Source organism: Adelges cooleyi, unplaced genomic scaffold (genome assembly GCF_023614345.1).
Source record: "Adelges cooleyi isolate 19-005CV unplaced genomic scaffold, UGA_ACOO_1.1 ACOO_flye_CR_arks_rails_tigmint_CR_PRNA_30, whole genome shotgun sequence".
Taxonomy (NCBI): Eukaryota; Metazoa; Arthropoda; class Insecta; order Hemiptera; family Adelgidae; genus Adelges; species Adelges cooleyi.
This window is the reverse complement of record NW_026095971.1, coordinates 1,598,366-1,621,656: the sequence shown is the minus strand read 5'-3', so window position 1 is coordinate 1,621,656 and position 23,291 is coordinate 1,598,366. Positions and strand designations below refer to the sequence as shown.

Below are 23,291 nucleotides of genomic sequence, written 5' to 3'. Positions count from 1 at the left end.
CGGACAAGTCTCACCTATAATATTCGATTTTAAAAAAAATCTACCGTCGGTCGTGTTCGGCTTCACGCGAATCGCTGCACAGCATTTCAAATAACGCTTCTATACGTTTATAAATTATAATACACCAATATTTCGCGTGTCCACTCCTGGGACTAAGGGGAATCGAAAACTTACCAGCTTCTTTTCATCCGAATTTTAATGTTACTGCCGAATGAGCAGCGCAACCAGCAGGAAACAATGGAAAGGGAGACTCGAGCGCCCGCCCCTCCCTTACCAGGGACCACAAACGTCTAGACCGTAGAGACCGGCGATAGATTAGTATTTATAAGCAATGAAATAAAAAAATAAAACCTACATTTTTAAGTTTACTTAACTACTTAATAAAATGTATAATTAAATAAAACATTTAATTTAGAAAACTTCATTTAGCTAACTTAATTTAATGTTAATCCTTAATCGCGCTACTCTAACATGTTGCACAATTTATCAATTATCCTTTTAAAATAGTGATGGGTTAAAATAGTGATTGTTTGACTATTTAAATATGTAAATCGAAACCCTATTTTTAATTTAAGCGCATAGAGTTAAAGCAGCTTAAGTAGTTTGATTTAAAAAATATTAGTTTAGTATTGTTCTTCAAAAGTAATAATATTATGGACGAAAACGTTTTTGAGAGTTGTGTTATTTTGAACTTAAATATATTCAAAATTTTAAACTGTATATATTGAAAATAGTTACTTATATTTTTTTATTTTCTTGGTTAATGTTATTCATATGCGCTTCAACTATAAAGTTGAACGCAGAGAACAAATTAAAGAAATCAATGATTTTAATAAATTCTAGTTGAATGTTTATTTTTATTATTAAAAAATAAAAATGCTAGTAGATTATTCATTTGTATTATAAGTTCTTGTGTATAATAACTGATATTTTGTAATATTAGTTCTTGTATAACTGTTGTTTTAGAATTTTTTTTTTGTGTTCTTTTAGAACTGTTTAAATAGATTAAAAAAAAAAAAGTTTTATAACTCTTTTGGACCTTGGTCGAAAGGGTTAAACCTAAAATTCGGAAACGTAGAGTGACTTTTAAGTACGTTCCGTACGTAAATAACCTCACAATTAAGAATTCACAAAAGAAAGACAAGTTTTCGTTTTATTTCTGACCCCGTTGTCGATATACCTGTAATGTCAGTTTTGCACTGAGGAACACCTTGTACAAAATGCAGTTGTCAATCACAAAATTCTCATTATAATATCGGTGGTAGTATCGCGACAAACGCAAATTAAACGGTCGCGGTCAGGTAAGTTATTAATCGCGCCGAAATGAAAATAATAATTACTTACTAGTTGTCCTTCGAGAAGTGTACGTGTTAATTAATAGGCATTCGTCAGTCGTGCCTGGCAAAGCGGACGCCCAAAAACATGACGACCAAATAATAATGATAATAATAATAATAATGATAATAACACAGAAGGCGTCGTTTAATTCTGATAATGGCCTCGGTGTTCATCAATCATTTTTCGTCTCGACGGTTTTCCTTGGTCCAACCGTGTGCAAAACATCCTCCAAGGGACTTATCCAATAAGATATGCACGGTCTCCTCTTGTCTTGTGTAGGTAAACGACAGTTACCCCGTTGCCGCGGTGACAAGTCGTCCGACTTGTTATGCTTTGACATGACTAAGTATTCCCTCGGCTCGTCGACTTAATAATATCAGCTTTCAACGTCGACCGCGTGAGCATAATGTTTATAACATTATACGTGCATTGTTAAACCGACCGAGAGGAATATTAATCGGTCAGATGTGTATAAAATAAATCTCTACTCTTGAAAACGGATTTTTTTTTTGTTTTACCGCGAACGCGCGTAATAACGATAATAATGTTCATAATGCCTCTTTTTTTTTTTTTACTGCAAAAATATTCAAAAAAAAGTGACTCACTCTCCGCGTTAAATGGCGTGGACCATAAAATAATGTCTTATTCCGATTTCCGTACGCTATACAAAGTCTAATGCATTGTTTATAGGCGTTTGTACTATGTGCCGTTGAATACACCGAGAACGTCGTTAGATCGAGATATATTTTATTAATAACAACGCGCACACGCGTTTTGCAAATTTAAGTAGTCGACGCACGTCTAGAAAAATAACAGCGAGAAAACCCTGCGTCCGAATCGATACAGCGTCGGATGTAACATTTAATATTAAGAAGATAAGCTTTTTAAAAATAAAAAAAGTCCTCTTCAAAAAAAAAAAAAAATAAATATATATAATATATGAAATCGATATGATTTGTTACAATGTTGTCGATGTTAGACTTAACGCTAACGCACTAAACAAATACAATAAAATGTATTGTTTAACTGCCGACTTAACTGAATTTTATAGTAATAGTAGATAGCAACAAGCTTTTAATGTATATATATATTGTGTACTGATTTATAGCGTCATGGTTTTATACAAGTCAGTTTAAAGGACACTGCGTAAGTGATCGCATGGTTCTTTTTAAATATTTCTAAATAATGATAATGGAGCATTGTTCACTTGATGTCGGGACGAGACGGCATTGCAATAACCGTTTCCAGTTGTACTAATAAATTATATATAAGTCTGTCTCCCAGCTAATTAAATCGAAACAATAAAACAGGAAAAATTTTAAATCACTCGTATAGTTATTTTCTATACTACAGTAACCATTAACCAACAATGTACGCTTCTCATAACCACCAGGAAAATGATGAAAAAATAATAAAAAACTAGAAATATTAATTCCCCTCGAAAATTGATTAAAATAATACGATAAAGGTGTTTAAGTGTTTTATTCCAAATTCGTACGACTAAAACAATAAAAAGTAACGTTCTCAAATAATTTATTCCATTTTAATTTTAATATTTATTAAAATACTCAATTTTATTGCAAAATTGTTCAAATGGGAATCGTATGTGTAAATGTCAAATATTTTGTAAGACAAAGACTAAACACTCTTTAACACAGCTTAGGCCACCTACACGATTAACTTATCGTTTATATTCGTCATTATTACATGATATTAGTTTATGATAATTTTAATGTAAATAATATATATTGTACATATAACAAAATTAAACGAAAATAAAAATAATAGGTAAAGACCTCATATCATAAATAATGTCAGTTATTATATATATATATTTATTTATGTATATTATAGTGGTTAATAATTAATAGTTACTATTTTAATGAAAAAATAAAAAATATATTATACAAAAAATAAAAAACAAAAATGTATCGCATAATCCATGTTTAATGGGAAATAAATAATAATATTTAGATGATTTAATTTATATACTTTATTTTCATTAATGTTTAAACCTATATATATGATATTATTATAAGGAATTATGAAAGAGATTTCGACCATTGATGTTACTTTCCCAATATATGGCTCTTTTGTGTGAAATTACAGTAAAATACTATATTTTCTGAACATGAACATAAATAGGGATTTGTTTAAAACACAAAAACCAAATAATTTCCTCTCCCTGTATTAGATTAGGTATTATATTAGGTTATAGGTTGAATGCGAGAGAGCGACAAAAATATTTTTAACGCTAACATGACATATGGCCCGTATAGCCTGATAAAATCCATGGTTAAAGTTTTATAATTATAGTTTTAACAAAACTGATAAAATTCTGTGCACAGGACGGGGCAGAATAGCGAGAGGCTTTAAAATGTCAAGAAAAAAGTGTGCAATCAATTTTTCCAAAATGTATTTCCATTTTTACTTGTATAAATGTTTACATGTACTTTGTCGAATCCGTTGTTTCGGGGATTTAATTGTTCTCGGCAGTATTAAAATAATTACGAATTTCTCAATGGCTAATTCGCGAATCATAATTTCTTAAAATGTGGAAATTGCACCTAACAGTTATATGTATAGATAGGATTAAACTTTAAGTATGAAAAATGTTGTTCAATTGGAATCAGCAGATTCGTGCTGATAATTGACAATTTAATCACGGTCATGATTAATTCCGCTAAACAGCATTTATAACTTTTGTTATTCAAATTGTAATCCTATCAAGTTTTAATGAATTCAACGAGTATCGGTACATAATGTATCGGATTTTATTAATTCAAGGGATTCAATACAAAAGGCACTAATTCCATTAAAAATCGGATTGTACATTATTGATTATTTTAAGACATTTGACGTGGAATCTAATGGAACTATTACTTATGGTAAAAATGCGCTATTTCCTATTAAAAAAAAAAATTAGATAAACAGTTATGATTTCATTCAGGACGCACCTTTTCCATTGTAAATAATAATTGATGTATAAAATAGCCTCTCAACTCCGTGTCGAAGTTAAAACTACTGTGTTGCAAAATAAGTTTCTAAAAGCTTTATGCCGCCAACAAGAACTCGCAGGACTCACCTTGGTGGTTGTAAAAATATTAATGAAAATATATGATGAAGCTTTTATATCGTCTATTAGCGGAAAACGTCCAACGTGCTACGGACTTGTTGGGCTTCGCGAGGACAGGCTTCGGTGTTCACCGTGGGTTGACGTGTATTGCGCCCACAGAAGCTATATTACGTTCTCGGTGTCAACTCTCGATGACAGTGCCGATAAAATACGGCTAACCCTACGGAGAAGATATCGTGAGCTCGTGCAAAGACCTCATCGTTCATGTCTGCATAATATACAACGTTCTACGCGATATTTTCACCAGTCTCCGGTGCCATCCGCCTGGGTCGTGTTGGCGTTTTGGACTTGTACTTGGCCTTTGGTGCGCGCTAAAGAAAATAAATTAGTTTCACTGCGCTGTGGTTGGTTATCCCGGCGGTCGTGCTTTACCATAAACAGCCAACAGACAAAGCGGATGACACGCGGTCGTACGACGACAGTGGTACATCGCATTTTTTTTTTTATTTTGGTCTCTCGGCCGAGAACGCTGTCGGATAATAGCGGCTGACCGGCTACACCCGGTCTGGCGTTGACCGTTCGCGGAGAAGAAGTAGAAAAAACAACCGAGTACTTACTTGGCCGGCCCGGTAATGTTTGATGACACTCGGGGACGAGTTCTCGTTGTTGGCTGCTAATGATCGACGGCGTGCCAGTAGATATTCTCGAAATGCAGTTAGCCCAGACGGACGGTATTGTGTAGCAAACTGCAAATTCCATACTGTTTCTAATTGTGTTCAACGCGGAGAAAGCATTTTTTTATTTGTAATACCCGTTTTGTGTTACAATCGAACCGGAAATTTACCACTAACGTCGACATGATGATTTTCCCTTTTTTGTTGTGTACAAATTATGCAAATCGAAAATATACCGTGCTATTATTTATACGTTTGATTTCCCATTTAGCTGTATACTCTTTATGGTAACAATATTGTTCCATTGCACCACACATTGCCGCCAACGTCCGCATAGCTTTTGATGCGGTATTCACAGAGATCATATCTAAAATCTAAACGAAACAGGACGTATAAAAAACTTTTTTAGTATTAAAAAAATTTGATCGAAGGAACTTGAATGAACAATAACAACCCAAAGTCGCGAAATGGAAGACATTGATTTATGCGAATGAGATTATTTTCTTTCCTTCTTTTGAGTTTCCTGCTACTAACTACCTTCTTTATTACACTCATTTTTTTTTTCATCTTGAAGGATGATTGTTGTAAGGCAAGGAAAACCAAATACTTTTTCCAAAGTATTGATACTGTTAATGTTGTTGGATATTATTAAGATTATTTCTATTTAGATATGATTTTAGAAAACTCATTTTGCAAGTAATAAGTTTACGGTTTATTATAGTATATATCATATAATAGTTTATTTTTATAACAAATAAAATAATGATAGAAAAATGCAAAAAGTACATTTTTTTAATTTTACAGGAACGACGCAACGTTCAAAAGTTGATGAAGCCATATAATTAATTTAAATACGTTCTCTAGCAATACAAATTGATTTTCTAAAAATTTGGTATCTAATGTTTTTATCTTATTCTTCATGTGCTATCCGTTACGGATGTTGCTTAATCATCTTAATTATCTTATTCAGATTTAGTGACCATTTGATGGTATAATGTTCTTTTATATCTTGAGTGGCCTGATATTATTATAACAACTGAATTTCTCAAACAAGTGTTTGTATCTTACGTGTGCATAAATTTATCATCAATTTAATTAATAATCAAAAAAAATTATATTACATTTTTTTTGGAAATTTGCACACTTCGATCACATACAATGTGGGGATTGAATGTTTCTATGTTATAAGTTTGTTTTATACTTGCCACGTTTAAATTTATTTACTCAAATTTGTAATAATAATATATAAATCATTTATAAGTGAAGTTGTAGTACATTTTTTTGTAAATAAACATATCCTTTGAGCCTGAACTAAACATCAAAATAAAAAATTATTACACAAAAGTGGTAAAATACGTTGTATTGTTAAAAAAATACTCGAATATGTTGTGTATGATTAATAATCTAATTAAAAGGTCTAATGCACTACTACATTATTATTTATTTGTTACCTATTATATAACATAATTTACTGATTAAATTAAAAATATTATTTATATTATTCGTTGTATTTATGTATAATGTGTTATTTCGGTTATTCAAATCAGCTGTATAACATTTGTATGCATTAAAATTAACGACATGATTGTTTTCCACGCATCTTGCAAAATTTGAATTCTGATTAGTTTTGTTTTAAATTCCTATTTCTGCTTCTTTAGTGTTTTAGTAATTCTTGACAGTTTTTACTAATATGGAATTTGTTACAGCGTTGTCATGTATTAAAAAATAATAAATTAACATCATAAAAAGCACATTAAATTAATAAAATAATATTATTTCCAAAAAATAATTTTTATTATTATATTATTTCCATATAATAATAAAATACAAATGACTTAATAAATATTTTATAGCATTTTTATTAAATTTTAAGTTATTCAAAGAAAATATCACTTTTAAGAGAAACTTTTGTAACTTTCGGGAACATTTCAAATAAACACTATTGTATTATATTTAAGTGTAGTCTAATTATAGAAATTCCCCTGAAAGCCTGTCACTTTTAATCATTGTATATTTTGACTAGCCAGCTTTATCATAGCTTGTCATTTGTCAAAGATCGAATTTTAATATATATTTTTTAACAAATAAGAATTTTCATCGTATTGAATGGTTACAAGTGAACTTTTTCAACAAGGCCTACTAAAGTACATAACGCGCACACTTTATAAAATCTAACAATAAATTCTAAACTGCATCAATGTGGATGAAAAACCTTCGAATGACGCAAACAAAAATGTACCGGCTAATAATAATTAATACCCATTGTCGTTAATTAAAACTAATCGCTCTGTTGAAAATTAATGGAAAAAAAAAAAATAATAGTGTTGTATGAATTGAACTGACGACTTACAATAACGTAATTGTTGTCTTGTCGCCGATTTTCCAGTAACATTATTGAATGACTTTTGTATTTATTTTTTTGTTTCGAACCCGATTTGGATGTCCTTCGCGAGCAACACGATTCATGGGTATACAATCGTCTGGTCGCTTTTTTCCAATTAAAGACTCGACCATTGTTAGAAGTTATACTACGGCTATAATTATTATTGACAGCTATACTTTCCCCCCTCCCCCCGCCAACATACCCGCTTAACATGTTTGCTCGTCTCTGTGGTTTTAGCCGAACACTCGAAATCGTCATTCATTTTCAAAACAACAACACAACAAAACAGAATCAAATGGTTTTTATTTTTGAACGAGGAAACAGACATTTGTAATAACGTCATACTTCCGACTGATGTTTACGATTAGAATGGACTGTGTAGAATTTTTTTACCGTCAGTAGTCACGTTTAGACGTGCGACAACAAAATAGAATATAGCCCATATTATTGCATTCTTCGTAGTCCTTGACACTGGTCGGCACTACGTGCTGACCGGTTGGCCTATTGAATATAAATCTGTAAATTATTATTATGTAGAGACCGGTGCGGCGCCTTTTTTTACCGTGCGAGTCGCATTTTCGGCGTAATCGTCTCAATCGTTTGAGCTTGCGCAACACAAATAGTATTGCTGTGACAAAGATACGTTATTATTTTTGTATCTGCACCCGCGATATCTTGTAAACCGCTGGACCGCGGTTTATGCAGCGAATCTAAAATGTAATAAAAATATTACCTCTTCCTTATAAAAAATCGAAAAAAACAACCCAAAAATGTACGAACTTTTCAATTAAATTTATGACACACTATGCAACTTTAAAAAATATTCAAATTACTACCGATATACAATGAAAAAATCAATAAAATATTATTTACCTTTCTGTATACTGTACATGTGTGCTATAATGTCTTTCGACGAATAATGCAATAAAAACAATTATTTACCTTTTCCTCTAGAAGGGGTTGAAACTTTTTTTTTACATTTGTAGGCGTAACTTTTGGACTTGAGATCTACAGATTAGATTAAAAGTAGATATAGTATGGCCCTATAACATGTTATATAATTTTTTTTTTTTAAATCTGTCATCAAACGTTTTTTTTTATTAAGAATAACAAACAAAAACTAAAGACACGATTTGTTTGACCGGTAAAAATTGTCAGTAGATTATTCTCGACCTAAAAGTTTACAATTTTGTTAAAACAAAATGTACAGAGAAACCCCAAAAAAATCAAACTAACCTATTAAAACCATAGTTTTCAGATGTTGACGGTTAGGTTAGATGATGTGATTGCGTAGGGAATTTGTTATTGGCTCGCAAACGATCGGGGTTGGAACGAGATCGATATATTTTTATCGGTGCCGTTTTATTGTGTCACTTTTATAAAATTACAAGGCCATTTTCGGTGGAAAGCATAAGAGTTATATGACTATATAGACGCATTATTATAATAACGTTATTTACCAGAGGACGGGGGACGTGGTGTGCGTTTATATGATAATTTCCCAAGTGGCTTCAGACGAGCGAAACGATTTCAAAACTGAACAGCTGACGCTTTGTGAATTCACGGTGCGCAACATCTGTTTTTATTATTTTGAATAGCCGACAATGTGAGCGAATCGCGCCAAAGTTTTGACGATCCCCAATTGCAGCGGCCGTTTCGGCACGCACGAATAGACAGTTCGGTTAAGTCGTTTTGACACAGGACAGCAGGGGTAAGCGGGTAATATTGTTATATTACCGTCGTGCGGATGGTGTATACTATATATATATATATATATATCATTCTCTGTGACCGCACGTGGTCAAAGGTGTTGTACGCTGCTGGAGTTGGAACCGTCAATTCGAGCTTAATTACGTGCTTACGGACCATATACGACGTTTAACATCGATGTTAACCTAACCGTGCGTCCTGTTTTCCGTAGTGTCGCCGCGGGCATACGCAGCGGATGAGCTCACGTTCACCGCACTCGCCTAAAAGTACCAAAAGTACAAAAAAAACCTACCTAGTAATAACGATAATGAGTTTATGACATAATCGGCGCAAAACGAAAAATCGATTACGCAATTCGGGAGTCCTTGCACAAAATGAAATACATTACCGAGCCGAGTGGTAATAATTTATAATGAACAGTTTTTGCGTTAGGGTAAACCGACGGCAGTGCGTCTGGACGGCCGTGGACTCGGACGGGACCGAAAACCCGTTCAAAGCATACATTAAAAATAGTTTCATTGATAATCGAAACGGTGAAAAACGCGTATTTTTATCCCGCCGGCGACCGCTGTGCATATACCGGGGTTACTGTACTTTGAAGGAGTCGTTTAAAAAACGATGCAACAAAAAAATCGTCTGTCGATAAGAGGACAACGTGTCGAGTCGCATAAATCATAATGGTCGATACATTAGAACGGACGTTGATTGCTAAAGCGGAATATTTGTTAATAGGTTTATGATTTCGCGCAAAACTATGGACTTAGCTGTACATATTAGTGCTTGACAAAAACTAGGATAGCTAGTTGCGAGGGCACCACGCCCACCTACTTATTATGTGGTAAATTTTGAGCAATTTTTTGATAAAATATAATATAAAGCAAGTAGTAACTCTAGCAGTAATAGTCCTTATTAATATTTGTATCGAACACGACACGTATAACTACATTTTTAGCTATTTTTTTTTTTTTTTTTTTGTACATAAGCATGTCTCAAGAGAATCACTTTTCTAAAGAACAAAACAGTTTTAGCGTAAGAGTGTACTTTATATAAAATTAAAGAATTTACTTGAATTTTGTCATTAGCGCTTTTAAATAAAAATATACGATAGATTAAATCACGTCCCGGGCGAGTTCGACCGTTGAGATGTCAAATTCCTACAAATTTTACATACTTTAGGATCTGAATGACAGAGGAATGAAACCGCGGTCATCCGTTTAACGTCAGCGAATACACCTGACAGCCCACGCTTGACACGATTCATGCTGCGGTTATACTTACTCCGGTTCTGTTGAAATCGACCGAACGACTTATTTTTCGACCAGACTCCCAGAGAGGGGAGGGTAAATTAATTGTTCATTTTCCAATCCAACGTAGTATTTTTTGAGTAATAAACTAACCACGTTGTCACTTGTATGCGACATTTGCAGTCGGTGCAGTGCCAGCAAACCATTTTTTTTTTATTTTCTTTCATTCTTGGCAAACCATCCGGATTCGCTTGAGTAACTCGTGCGTTTTTGTCGTCTGCGCAAATATCAATAATTTTACACGTTGTCTGAAGCCTTGATTGAGCAGAAGTAATTTGCTTTGATAAAAAATCAGACGCCGTTCGACTGTCACGGACCGAAGGAGAACGAGGGCGGCACTGGCGTTGGACCATCGCCGTCGATAAAATCCGTTGACGGTAAACGTTTTTATTGCAGCAATTACTGCGACTGAATTTCCGTTTCCTCCGTACGACACTCTGACAAACATAATTTACCAGTCTTTGCTGCGCCTTTAACACAGCGGCCACAAGCAGTGTATAATAATAATAATAACCGTTTACGTCAGTTCTAATAGTTACGGGTTTGCGTTTGTTTTACAGACTTGTCATTTTGACGTGTATTGATGCTATAGCGACTGTGATAGCGTAGCGAAATGGAGGTGATTCCTCTCATGAGGAGCTCGGCTACCGGTTCGGAAACGTCCAACGGCGGCGATAACGGCATCAAGAGACGCGTTCAAGAATGGTCAAGACTGGACAGGCTAACGGGCATATTGGAACACGCCAGGGTCGAAGCCGACCAATGGTCTAATCACACGGCTAACACAAAACACAAGTACGGCAAGGTAAGCGTACAGTCAAATGTTAAAAAAAAAAAAAAAAAAATACTATAATTATAAATTGGTAGAATTTATGCCCAAATATGCCGCCCCCCCCCCCCCCCGTGGACAATCGTCGATTCGCATCCCTCTCAGACCGCGAGTCCGACGCCTTACAACCAATTGCTTACAGGTCGATAGTGGGTTTTTATTTTTTAACTATAATACTAACGATGTACGACGTAATCTGTACATGTCTATAACGTAAGTGTTTGCCAAAGTAACTGAAATTCTACGAAATGCCTAATTAAATGGAAATTGCCGTGTGTTGATTCAAACTGATTTATGGGTAATTTCCTTTTGTGAAACACTCAATATTTGTATGGCATGAAATTTAAAAATTATATATCACCGTATATAGTCGTTAAGCACATTTTAACATCCGGTTCATTGACCAAAACAGCAATTACGCATAATTATTTTATTAATAATCAACTCCATCCTTGGGTCGCTCTTAACGCCGAATCATGTAAAACATCAGATGCGTGTAATATGTATGTCGATTAACTACGGTTACCATGATAGTAAATTGTCCATTTTTCTTCTAGGTAGTAGACACACGAGCTAGAAATCTCGCCGATGGCAGTAAAGAACAAACCAAACAAACTAAACAGCTTGAAGTGTTTCAAGCTCACACGGGCGGGTGCTCGGTTCAAGTAATCAGATCTCAAACGAGTACCACCAGCTCTTGGCACAATTCAAATGTAAGCAATTCAACACAAATCAATCTTAATACCGAAAGCACATGCATCGGATACCTAATTGAGGCGTGATCTTGGAAAATCTAAAATGTTATTCTCAACAGTAGTCTGTGCTCTCCCGGTGGTTAGGGTATAAAGAATTCTACACCTGTCGTAAAAGGCTACTGAAGTGACGTAGAGCCCTCCGACAAGTGGCCTTTCCGACTGGTCACTTCTTCTTGTGACACGACTTCTCCGGCCAGCAATTAGCACCCAGTGCTACTAGTCGGTCCGCAGTCGTGGGGATCCCTTCGGGGCGAACCACCAAAGCCAAGGAACAGCTTTATATTAGATATTTAACTAGATTTTTTTTAGACATTTGTTTTTTTTATATTACGCAGGCTGTCGCGGGAACGTTCCAATGGCCGTCTTCGATATTTGATAAAAGAGAACCTCAGTTCGACGAGCTTCAACTGGAATTTAGTCCTTTGGACGTTAGTTCTCAGAAAAGCAAAGCGAGCGTCGCCAGAAGCGGATCGATCAGTAACAGAAGACCTCCGACTCGCCGTCCCCATGTGGTTACGACGAATTTGCCGGTTATCGACCTGGCCGATTCCACAGACAATGCCGATGGGTCAGACGATCATCGGGACCACAACGCGGACACTTACACCACGAACCTGAGCCGTCACAAGAGTTGCTCCAACGACGAAATACGCAGCGAAACCACCGAGTCGGACGACTTTCTAGACAGGTCTTCCAGATTCCGTAGGTCGTTGCAGTTCACCCAACCGACGGACGTCGAGGAGTCCAGTCACAAAGTTGCCGGAGAATTGGAAGACGTGCTGAAAAAGGTGTTGGGCAAAAAGATGCATGTCATCAATCGAGAAACGACCGACGACGGCGACAACGACGATGGTCCGCTGTTGAAACCGTCGTCTCTTTTAAAAAAACCGTCGTTCGTCACGGTAGAGAGCTTAAACAAAACCAAAAACGGTTTGCGGCGACTGGACGACCCGGGCAAAGAAGACGACGGCATCGAGACGGACGCGAAACCCGCCGGGAACACCAGGAGTTTGGATTATAGAGGTTCAGCGTTACACCGAACCGAAGAATGGTACAACAGGCGCAAGTCTTACGGTTTTGAACAAATGGCGGCCGACCACGAAGATAAGTACGCGGCCGAACTTTCGGCTATCGACTCGTCGACGGACAGCGGCATTTGCCATTCTACCGAAAACGGTCTTTCCAACTCGAGCCGACAATCTTCGACGGACCGCGAATCCATCGCCGATCTAGTAAAAAAATACTCGAACAAAGAAATCAACAACAACAACAATAATAGTCCGGTGCAAGCGTATAGCACCACAGTGGTGGCCAAAGGAAGAATACTGGAAGCGATCAACAGCCTGAGAACGAAATCCAACGCTTACTTTGACACCACCACGCCTGGCGAAACGACGGCGCTAGTGTTGAGGAATAACGACAAAAGAGACAAACAACAGGTGAGTGATAATATGCTCTCAATATTATTATTTGTAATTTTAACCTTTTTTTTTTTTTTTTTATAGGCAAACGGGAGAAGGCTATCCGTGGACGCGGATCACGTCATGGAAAAGAGCCCCAATGAAGAAGAAAGTCCCAAGCGTCATTCTATAGCGGTGGTAAGCGAAGTTATCCTGGATAGGGATTCGAGCTCGGACAAGAAGAACGTCGGCAAGAAGGTGGAGTTTTGCAGGACAGAAGTACATTTCGACACTACTCCTGGAAAAATAAACATTGTCGACATGGAAGATAAACCGGCGCCGGCCCAAGCGTACAGACCGAAAAAAAGGTATCACGAAGCCTAATATTTTCTATCCCATATTTATCTTCACGTGATTACTTCACTATTCACTCAGCTTACATTCTGTATTCATGTTTTTATGTACACGTACGACATCCATTTTGGTGTATCTCTAAATCGTTTTAGAATAAAATGATTAAATAATTTCTTCAACCCGATTCATTATTTTATTGTTATCACTTTTTTAATATCACGTATCCATTTCAACTTATTTATTTCAGCTGCTCGCATATTCATTTCGATACGCATATTCAATGTCTAAGTCTCATCACTCAGTCGATCGACTGGCGTTTTATTCCACTCCTCCATTGTCTTGCATAACTTAGCTCTAACACTTAAATTTCCATTCTATTTACAACCGCGCCTCTTTGCATAACGGGTTCTCTCTGCGCTTGCAGGTATAACCGTCCGCCGGAAAAAAGCAACGGACTGCCGGAATATCATTTCGGGGAAGTTCACGGAGACGTGCAAGTAATGATGAACGGTCACGCCGAATGCAACGCTGCCGAAGACGACGACAACAACAAGCCCAAAAGCATATTAAAGCAATGCCAACAACAGCAGCAGCAGCAGCAGCAGCAGGCTGGCAAGGAAGAGAGCTCGGGCATGGCCTCTGACAACGGGATTGAAGTGCGGATCTCCTCGACAGAATCTACTCCAGTAGACTATCGGCGAGCGTCCTGGTCAGTGGCCGACAGGGTAAAACAAGTGGAAGCCGTCGGGTTCTCCACCAGAGTGAACTTTACCGAAGGCGAAACCACGGCTGTCGGTTTCGATCCGGCCGACCCCAAGAGGTACCATCGTTACTCATACAACGGAACGGGGTCGCCGGTCTGGTATCAGAACAGCGGTAACGCATCAGGTACGCTTTTGATGATACTGATAATTACCATTTAACACGAACGCCTCGGATAGTATTTACGGTCAGGCTTCATCCCAGTAACAGCTTAAACTAACTTTCGGGGCACTTGCTTACACTATAATATGATGATGTATCATGTATGAGTGTACAACCTTTCTTTGTAACCCGCGATAGCTTTCAACGTTATCGATGATCGCAATGCGCACTTAACTGCTTCAATAAATTGTTGTATTTTTTTTATTTTTAATAAAAAACATTTTTCTAAAGGGTTTTTATGCGGGTAACGGAAAACCTATCCTTTCTTCGTTGGTAAGTTGACGATTCATTAATAATTCGCCGACCGGGGGGGGGGTTATATAAAAGTGAGAATTCATTGACTACCGTGGTAGGATCTATTACAAGGCATAAAGCAAACGATGTGTTTCGTGTTCTGTGAAAACGACAAGGCGGCTGAATTTTTATTTTTTATTCAGAACTAATTTATTAGTTAAAAAAATAACTCGCGACGATCACGTGTGAATAACAAAACAAATTATTATTGTTACAGCTGCGGTAAAAGTTTCTCTCTTGTTAAAGCTCATCAATTATTATGGACAGGAGTTTAAATTACTAAACAAAAAAAAAGTTTTTCAGCCGAGTCTGCAACCGCGAAAGAGCATTTTCATGTTTCGTTAAAGTACCGAATAAATTTAGAGTAATGGTGGAATTATAGACAATGAAATAGTATATTAACAAGCTAGTATCTAAGGTGGCTGGTAAACATATCAAGTTTCTGGCTTATATTTTAGTGATTTCATAATATCTGGCCTTAAACAATTCACAGGAAATACAACATATCTCCCACCCCTATCTCCCATCCCCTATCCTCCACCCCCTATCTCCCACCCCTATCACCTACCCCCTGTAATGCTTTTGTAACGAACGCTTTTTTCGGTTATGTGCCAGAGCTAAGACATGAAAATGTCAAAAGTTCACATTTTATATTAACTTTTCCCTTGGGTTAACTAAAGAAACAACTAATTTATATAATATCTTTCCATCCGTTCTAGCACTAAATTATATAAGGGATGGCCTCGTTATCACCGATAGTCTATAATAGTTGGCTATTTACAAAATCCAAAACTCATAATGCATTATGTTAACTCTGAAACCTCTTAGCGTCTTTAAGTTAATTTAATACAAATCACGAACATGGGTCACTTGGTATTGCACATAAGTCATAACAAACTGAGATTAATTTAAATTTTTTATATTTTGTACCGACCATAACTGAATTTTAATTGTATACAACATGAGCAATTTTTTTTTAACGTATTAAGACTGTGTACGATTAGTTTAATATCGCATACATATTTTGTTTTATATTGCACATTTTCTTCTACAATTGTATACGTTTTTTTCAAAAACTACAAAGAAATATTAATAATAACAATAAGGGTATGGCTTGTATGTGTACCTTTTAAGAAAAAAATGTTGTGTTTTATCATTTTTAGCCAAATGTCATGTGCTTTTGTAACTTCTTGAATTGGCATTGGATACAATAACACATCCAAACTTTAGTAACAATAGTAGTCTAGTAATTGTAGTAAACACTAATTAGTGATGGAACTCCGAAAATAAGATATATATAAGATAAATTTATTTTTATTTTTATAAGATAAATCGTAATATGTTTGACTTGAAAATATTTAAAAATAAAATTAAAAATGACTAGACTTAGAACTATAATATCGTTTAAGTTTGAAAGATAATAAGTTCACAACTATGTGTTTTTAAAAACCTATAGTTGAAAAAAATATTAGTAAAACGATTCACAAGAGCTATATTCACTGACATGCATTTAAGTACTATTTCTTTGGAATCCTTTTTTTTTTTTAAAAAAAGTCTTGCCCAGAAAAACGTAGATAGTTAAACTTTTCATCTTTTAAACGCTATGGTATTTACGGCTTAACACGTTCACTGTCCTAATGTTAAATTAAATCAAAAGTTGTCAGTCCTATGATCTATATATTGGTCACGTTAAACCTATTTTAGTAGTCCATGTATCCACATGTGGTTCATTTCAAACATTTATTTCTCTGGAGATTTATCTGCATGGACTATATTCTATGAAATTCATAATAAAACAGTTGGACAGGTGAGATGATAGGGACTCAATTAATTAATTAATTAGGGACTTGCCTATAAATAAATCATGAACCACATAGGGGTCATCGGACAGTGAGCGTGTTAACGTTTATATCGACTTTATGCACTATGCCATCGGTTTACGTATTGTATTTATATGTATTAATTATAAAGCTTTTAAATTGCTTCTGTAGCTAGCTTAGCAGCTATTTGTACTTTTTTTTTTTTTTTAATTCGGTTTTTGTGTTTCAAATAGTAGTATACTTACTGTAGTAATAGTAGTAGTAGTAGTAGTAGTAGTACTTAGTAACTGTTGTTGTAATACCGTGGAATGTATCTGTGGCTTGTGTTTGAACTGTTGTATGTCTTGCAGCATGGCAAAAATGTAATTATAAGAAAGCATGAAGCATTTATACATCGGAAGGGGTAGTATGTGTGTGTGTGTATTAATGGCCTCGGACACGTTGCAGATACCGCGGCCAAATGCCACGAAAAACTATTGGTGCGCATCGGCGCGTCTAAATCGGGTGTGAAACCCAACGGCGACCGCCCGGCGGAATGCGTGCTGACGTCCGCGTCGCTGGTGATGAACACCGAGCTCCGTTCGGAACAGCCGAGCACGTACACAGAGGAGATGAACATGAAGATGCATGGCCGGTTCCAGAAGGCCAGCAGCACGTCGTGGCCGCGGTGCAGTCACAAGACGGCGTCGAGCGGCAGGAAATACAACCTGCTGAAAACGTGCGCCGACATCAAACGCGAACGGGCGGCCGGCCTGCCGGACGTCATCGGCGCCCTGGACGACTTGAGCAAAACGATCGACAGGCAGATCGTGGACGGCGACGACAGGCACGTGACGCTGATCCGGGTGCGACAGCCGCAGGACGAAATCCGTGGCCGGCTGGAGTACGTCAAAGATCTCATGAGTACGGACGAGACTAGCGAGGAGAGTATGAAGGCTGACGAAGAGGTCAGGTCGTACATGGCGGCCGACTGCAACGACGAACAAGACTGCCCACCTTTTACGCCCGAGTGCGACAACAACCTGAAAAAGCTCATATCGACCGTTCAACAAAATATCAAGCAACCGTTTTGTAATAAAGGTATAATTTCGTTTGCTAGGAGAAAGTGTGCAATTTACTACAACCGTATCCCACGCCCGGAAAATGATCAATGCCAAATAACAATAACAATGATAATAATAATAAATAATAGTATTAATCCTTTTAATAAGAAACGCAAATATGTATAACAGCCGTTAATAAGAGGTAAATTTTCGTTGTATTTTTAGACGGTTTTGTCAAACAACCGGATGCCAAACCGTACGAACCGTCGACAGTGCCAAACGTCACTTCGGTGCTCTTGATCCACGAAAAACAATCGGAACCGTCCAAGTTTCAACCGGTAAAAGTACACACTATACAAACGACTGTGCTTAACCGTGATTTCGACGTGGTGCTCCCACAGAAAGCCAGTAAACGAGTGCCGGTAAGAATCGTTCAAGATAACCGCAAAGAAAAACCGAAGACATCAGCACCGACCATCAAAAAGAGTACTGCCACCGTATCGTTAAAACAGGTAAAATCGAACAATAAAAAAAAAATAGGACTGTTTAAGAAATACCCACCTAAAAAGTAGCCCCTACAAATCCAAGGCACACAGAAATATAATTTAAAAATAATTTATTTTAAATAATAATCGATATTTAAGTCTAATTATCTGTTAAGTAATTTGATTTAATAACATTTTATACATATTTTTCAAGTAAATTTAGTATAAGTCACCTTTACAAACCTCATTATAAATTCATTTTGCTGACCTTTTACAAAAAATAATTTCCTCTTTTTTTTTTTAATTTGTGTTTATCTTATTTGTATATATATATATATTTATCAGGTTTATCATAAATGTATAGTTGCCTTTCTCACTCGAGAAACTACAAACCACCTTGAAAGTACTAAGAAAAATGTTAAGTTGACTTGAGACATGTGGTTTATAAATTAAAAACTTAAATGTCATAATTTAGAACATTCGCTGTTGTAGGCCTTCTTTTATGTTCAATAATAACAATGACCCAACCATGAAGGGTAAAGTACCTTTGTTCAACAATTATCCTTATTTAACTTTCACGGACGCCACTTAAAGTGTATAAAATTACATAGCCACGTTGCAAATTGCATTGCCTTTTTAAAAATTCCTATGCCTGTAGACCTTTCTTTACCCAGTCCGCCACTAATAAAAGCCCTTGCCTGGAGGGTGATTTGTCAACTGACAAACGCGTTAAATCAAAAATAGGCTGTTTCGATGATAAAATATTGTTTCTAAAATCGGCTTTTTTTAAACGTTCCAGGTTCCAATGACGGTACAGCCCAAGGTGATGTGTCAAGAACAAGAAAAAAAAGTGGACAAAAAAGAGACGGTCTACGGTAACGTGGGATACCGGGCCGGCAGTCTCCGGATCAAAGACAAAACGTCCAACAGCAGAACCCAAGATTTATTCAACACGGGTAGAGACAGTTGGTTAAACATGCCCAAGGACATGGGTCCCAAGCTGAACAAGTCCAAGGTAAGCACGTTCAAGCAAAGGGGTCGGAAAGACACGATGGACCTAGTGGAGGCGTCGGTGCTAGAGGAGTTGAATAGGGCGGCTGATGAGATACTCAAAGCTGTCAACGGTTACACCGACGATGAGTCGCAAATGCCAACAAGCGGCGACGACAGGAGAGCTGCCAAGGCCGACGAAACAAAGTCAAAAAACAAGAAAAGAGCTGCCAGGCTTTTGCAAAGGGCCAGCAGTAGGGAAGCACTGCTTCATTTGGACGAGGCGAGTTCGTCAGACGAAGAAGTCACCGACGAATCACAGAGGACTAAACCGAGAACTCAGAGGAAAACCAAATCCCAACAAATCAATAATAGTGTTGCCACCAAGACAACGACCAGCTTCGCTAAAAAGTAATTCGTTTTCATGATAAAATGTTATTCAATTGAAAAAATATTCAATCGTTAATTTTTTTGTTAGTTTATTTGAATATTTTTTGATATGATTTATTCGAATAAAAATGTAATTAAATAGATAACAAATAATAAAATAGTAAATAATGTTATTTGAGTAAAAAAAATGTATAATACATGCAATGAGTATAAAAATATAAACTCTAAACGTCCGTGTATCTGATTTAATAAGTGTAAGGAAAATTTGTAATTTTTGTGCAGCCAAACAAGTTTTGTTTTTTGTTTAATTTTTTTTACTTATTGCAATATTAGTTAATTTTTTTTTATCTCACAGTATAGCCGGACAGAATTGCATATAATATTATAATAGTTGGTCCGTACCTATAATAAAATCGAAAATGTTATTTTTTTTCTTTAAATCGAGTTCTTCACTAGTTACACGTCTTTTGGGTGTACTCTAGCCTTAACGTCTAAATTGGCTTTTCAATTGTACAATTTTTTATAAATAGCAAAAAATTACGTTTGGTTGTTTTTGATAATAAACATTTCAATTTAAAAATCTTCACCGTCTACGAAGACCAGTGTATTTATCTATTTTTTTTTTTTTTTCAATGATAATTCTCAATTAAACTTTTCTGAAAAACAACTATTTTATAGAATACAAAGTCGCGCACAAACCAACAGCGTGACTAAACCGAACAACGTTCAACACAAAGTCCATCCAACATACTATGGAAACGTTTCGAATAACTGTACTCAAACGACGACGAGGTTTCGCAGCAGGACATCAGACACGTTGACTAAACGTAATTGTCTCATTGATGTTATGATATTGAATTGGTTTTAGATGCGGTGTATATTAAAATCGAAATATGTTTTATTTTTTTTATTTTTTTAGAATCAGCCGATCAGAAAGAGAATAAAGCAAAATATCAAAGCAGAATAACGACAAGGGTTTTCAATCCAAAGTAATGACACTAATTGTTTTATGAGGACGATACACACAAAGTCAAACATATTAAAATTATTAATGCCGTTCCATTACAACTTTTTTTCAATTCGAACACGCGGGTTTCAAAGGGTTTTAATATAAAACAAATCAAGCCCTTAAATAAGCACGCACAATGTCTGATATTATAAAAAAAAACTAAAACAAAATCGCTACTTAAAAAACATTTGAACGCTTCGAATCGAATATAGTCGTTTTTTATACACATCTGAACGACTTCTTATAATAATTACCAACATAATATTTTGTGTGTACAATGTCCTCTTTGGTTATAACGTTTTAGAACACTTTATTTTCATATAATGTGTTATTATATTTTATAGGAAATCCAAAAGCTCCGCAGAAGAAAATAGAAATCGTGTTAAAGGAAGTTAATTATAGTTTATCGAACTTTTGTTAAACGTTGTATATATTATATATATATATATTTTTTTTTAATGATATTTTATATCTAAATTAACATTATATAATGACCATTTATGTTGTTTTACCTGGTCATAACTATATATATATATTAATTTATACATAAATTGTGTTTATATAAACAAAAAAATTTGGATAAAGATAAATTATTTTACCTAATCTACTTGTTTTTTATCCATTCTGTCTTTCAGTTTATTATATCATTGTGTTACTCGGATTTGTCATTCTCCCCATCCGTCTGATGGCGTTTTAAATGTTGTTAATCCTAATATATTTTTTTTTGTAATTTGTAAGTTTAAAACAATTAACGAAAATAAATGTGATTTTGTCATATAGAATATGTAATTTTTACCATCACGTCGTTTCCTCGTATGAACAATATACAGCTTGCTTAACTATACACCTACAGGTAGGTATACCTAAGCGCATGAGGCATGTAGTAAAGACTCGAGAAAAACGCAGGTAGCTACAGACTACTTAACTTACTTGGAATGAGGGTCTGAAATTTTACAGATCATTTAAAAGACCGACAGAAGAAATAAAAAAAAGTTACTGTCTATTTAAAGCCTAACGGCCAAAATTATAAAACATGGAACATGCTTTAGCCTGCTAGCTCCTGAACAGTGATCATTTCTGATCTATAATTTCCTTGTGATTGATGACGATAATATAGTCTTAATTATATGTTCTGGCCAAAACGTTTGCATGACGACGACGGCTCGTCATTTTTTCGATGGCATCTTATATGTTACTATACGATTAAAGTAGGCGCGCTACTTTCGTGACGCTTTTTTATGTCGTTTTCGAGCTGGGAGGTCAAGACTAAAGCATGTTCTAAAAGATGAAATAATTACTTTGATTTAGTTAATATATACAAACGAGTTTTATTATAATTATTATCTATGGTTAAGATTTACCGATTAAATAATTTTGTATTTCAAATAATACAATTTAAACACAGAAGTCGAGTTATCAGTAACAATATATTAGTAAGTAGAAAATCTAAACATAATACAAACACATTGAGATGATTACGACTGTGCAATGAGGTCAATGACGTTTGTAAACCTTCTAACGCTCTTGTTTCGAATGTAGCAAAAAAAGCAATTAGATTACTCTTATGATAATAGCATTTTATAATAATATAAGTAAGTTTGTTGTTGCACGTATAGGTAGATAACTCATGTTTATAATCAGGACCAAGGGGTGGCAACGGGAGCCAAAGGTGCCACAAATTTTAGGGATGCCAAAAAAATATGAATACATGTTAATTAGGGCGCCAAATATATGATTGCCCTAGAGCGTAAATTACAGTTGACATAGCATGGTTTATAATATGTATACTACTATTATATATCTATTTATAAAATTAAAAAATGTATTACATTGTTATTTATGGGGAATTTAAAAATGTTTGAACTATAGCCTGACACTTGAACTCAAATACATATTAGTTACTCAAATATGGTAATTGGTATTTAGCATCAGACATTTTTTTAATTTTTTTATAGACGCCTAACAACTTGCAATATTATAAAGATAGACATAAGTGTTTATTAAATAAAAATCATTGATTTTCGGAACATCATACTGTTTGTACTTTTATACGTAAGATATCAAACTAATGACTGTAATAATTATTATATTATTGTATTGTTATAATTACAGGGTAAAATCCCTCGTGCACGTTTAAAAAAAAGTTACCTTCAAACGGTCACACTGATGTTGGCGTGGCAATCAGAGAGCCTTATATTCAATTATTTTGTTCTAACCCCGAGTGAACACTGAACAATCTGTTTTATAAGAAACGCTATTATTTCAAGTAGAAACAAAAATGTAGTTATTCTAACTAATAATTCTTAATTCGCTCTAAGTACTGAACAGGAATCATTCACACAACTGTAACTGGGACTTGACATTTGTCTAGGGTTTTTATATAACCATAGAATGCAAATCTATATATATATATATATATACGGATTAGAGTATGGACTGAGACAAAAAAATAAGTTAACTTGCATTTATTAAACATATTATTATTTACAAATAATGGTCTCAAAAGATATGGA

The 23,291-nt window shown here is 35.3% G+C and overlaps 1 protein-coding gene across 2 annotated transcripts in view; it reads left to right on the top strand.

Annotated features, from left to right (window-relative positions):
- Window positions 1-21,461, top strand: part of LOC126837856 (uncharacterized) — a 50,272-nt gene extending 28,811 nt beyond the window's left edge. Inside the window, exons 2-12 of one of the 2 annotated variants that reach the window (XM_050571805.1) lie at window positions 11,046-11,290; window positions 11,872-12,027; window positions 12,405-13,508; window positions 13,575-13,837; window positions 14,248-14,711; window positions 17,309-17,941; window positions 18,130-18,416; window positions 19,189-19,790; window positions 20,448-20,596; window positions 20,689-20,758; window positions 21,123-21,461. In XM_050571805.1, coding sequence (XP_050427762.1) covers window positions 11,099-11,290; window positions 11,872-12,027; window positions 12,405-13,508; window positions 13,575-13,837; window positions 14,248-14,711; window positions 17,309-17,941; window positions 18,130-18,416; window positions 19,189-19,790; window positions 20,448-20,596; window positions 20,689-20,758; window positions 21,123-21,174 — 3,972 coding nt within the window. In that variant the 5' untranslated portion in view covers window positions 11,046-11,098 and the 3' untranslated portion in view covers window positions 21,175-21,461. The remainder of the gene's footprint in view (window positions 1-11,045; window positions 11,291-11,871; window positions 12,028-12,404; window positions 13,509-13,574; window positions 13,838-14,247; window positions 14,712-17,308; window positions 17,942-18,129; window positions 18,417-19,188; window positions 19,791-20,447; window positions 20,597-20,688; window positions 20,759-21,122) is intronic. The other variant, XM_050571806.1, reaches the window with a different exon arrangement.
- The last annotated feature ends 1,830 nt before the right edge of the window (window positions 21,462-23,291 follow it).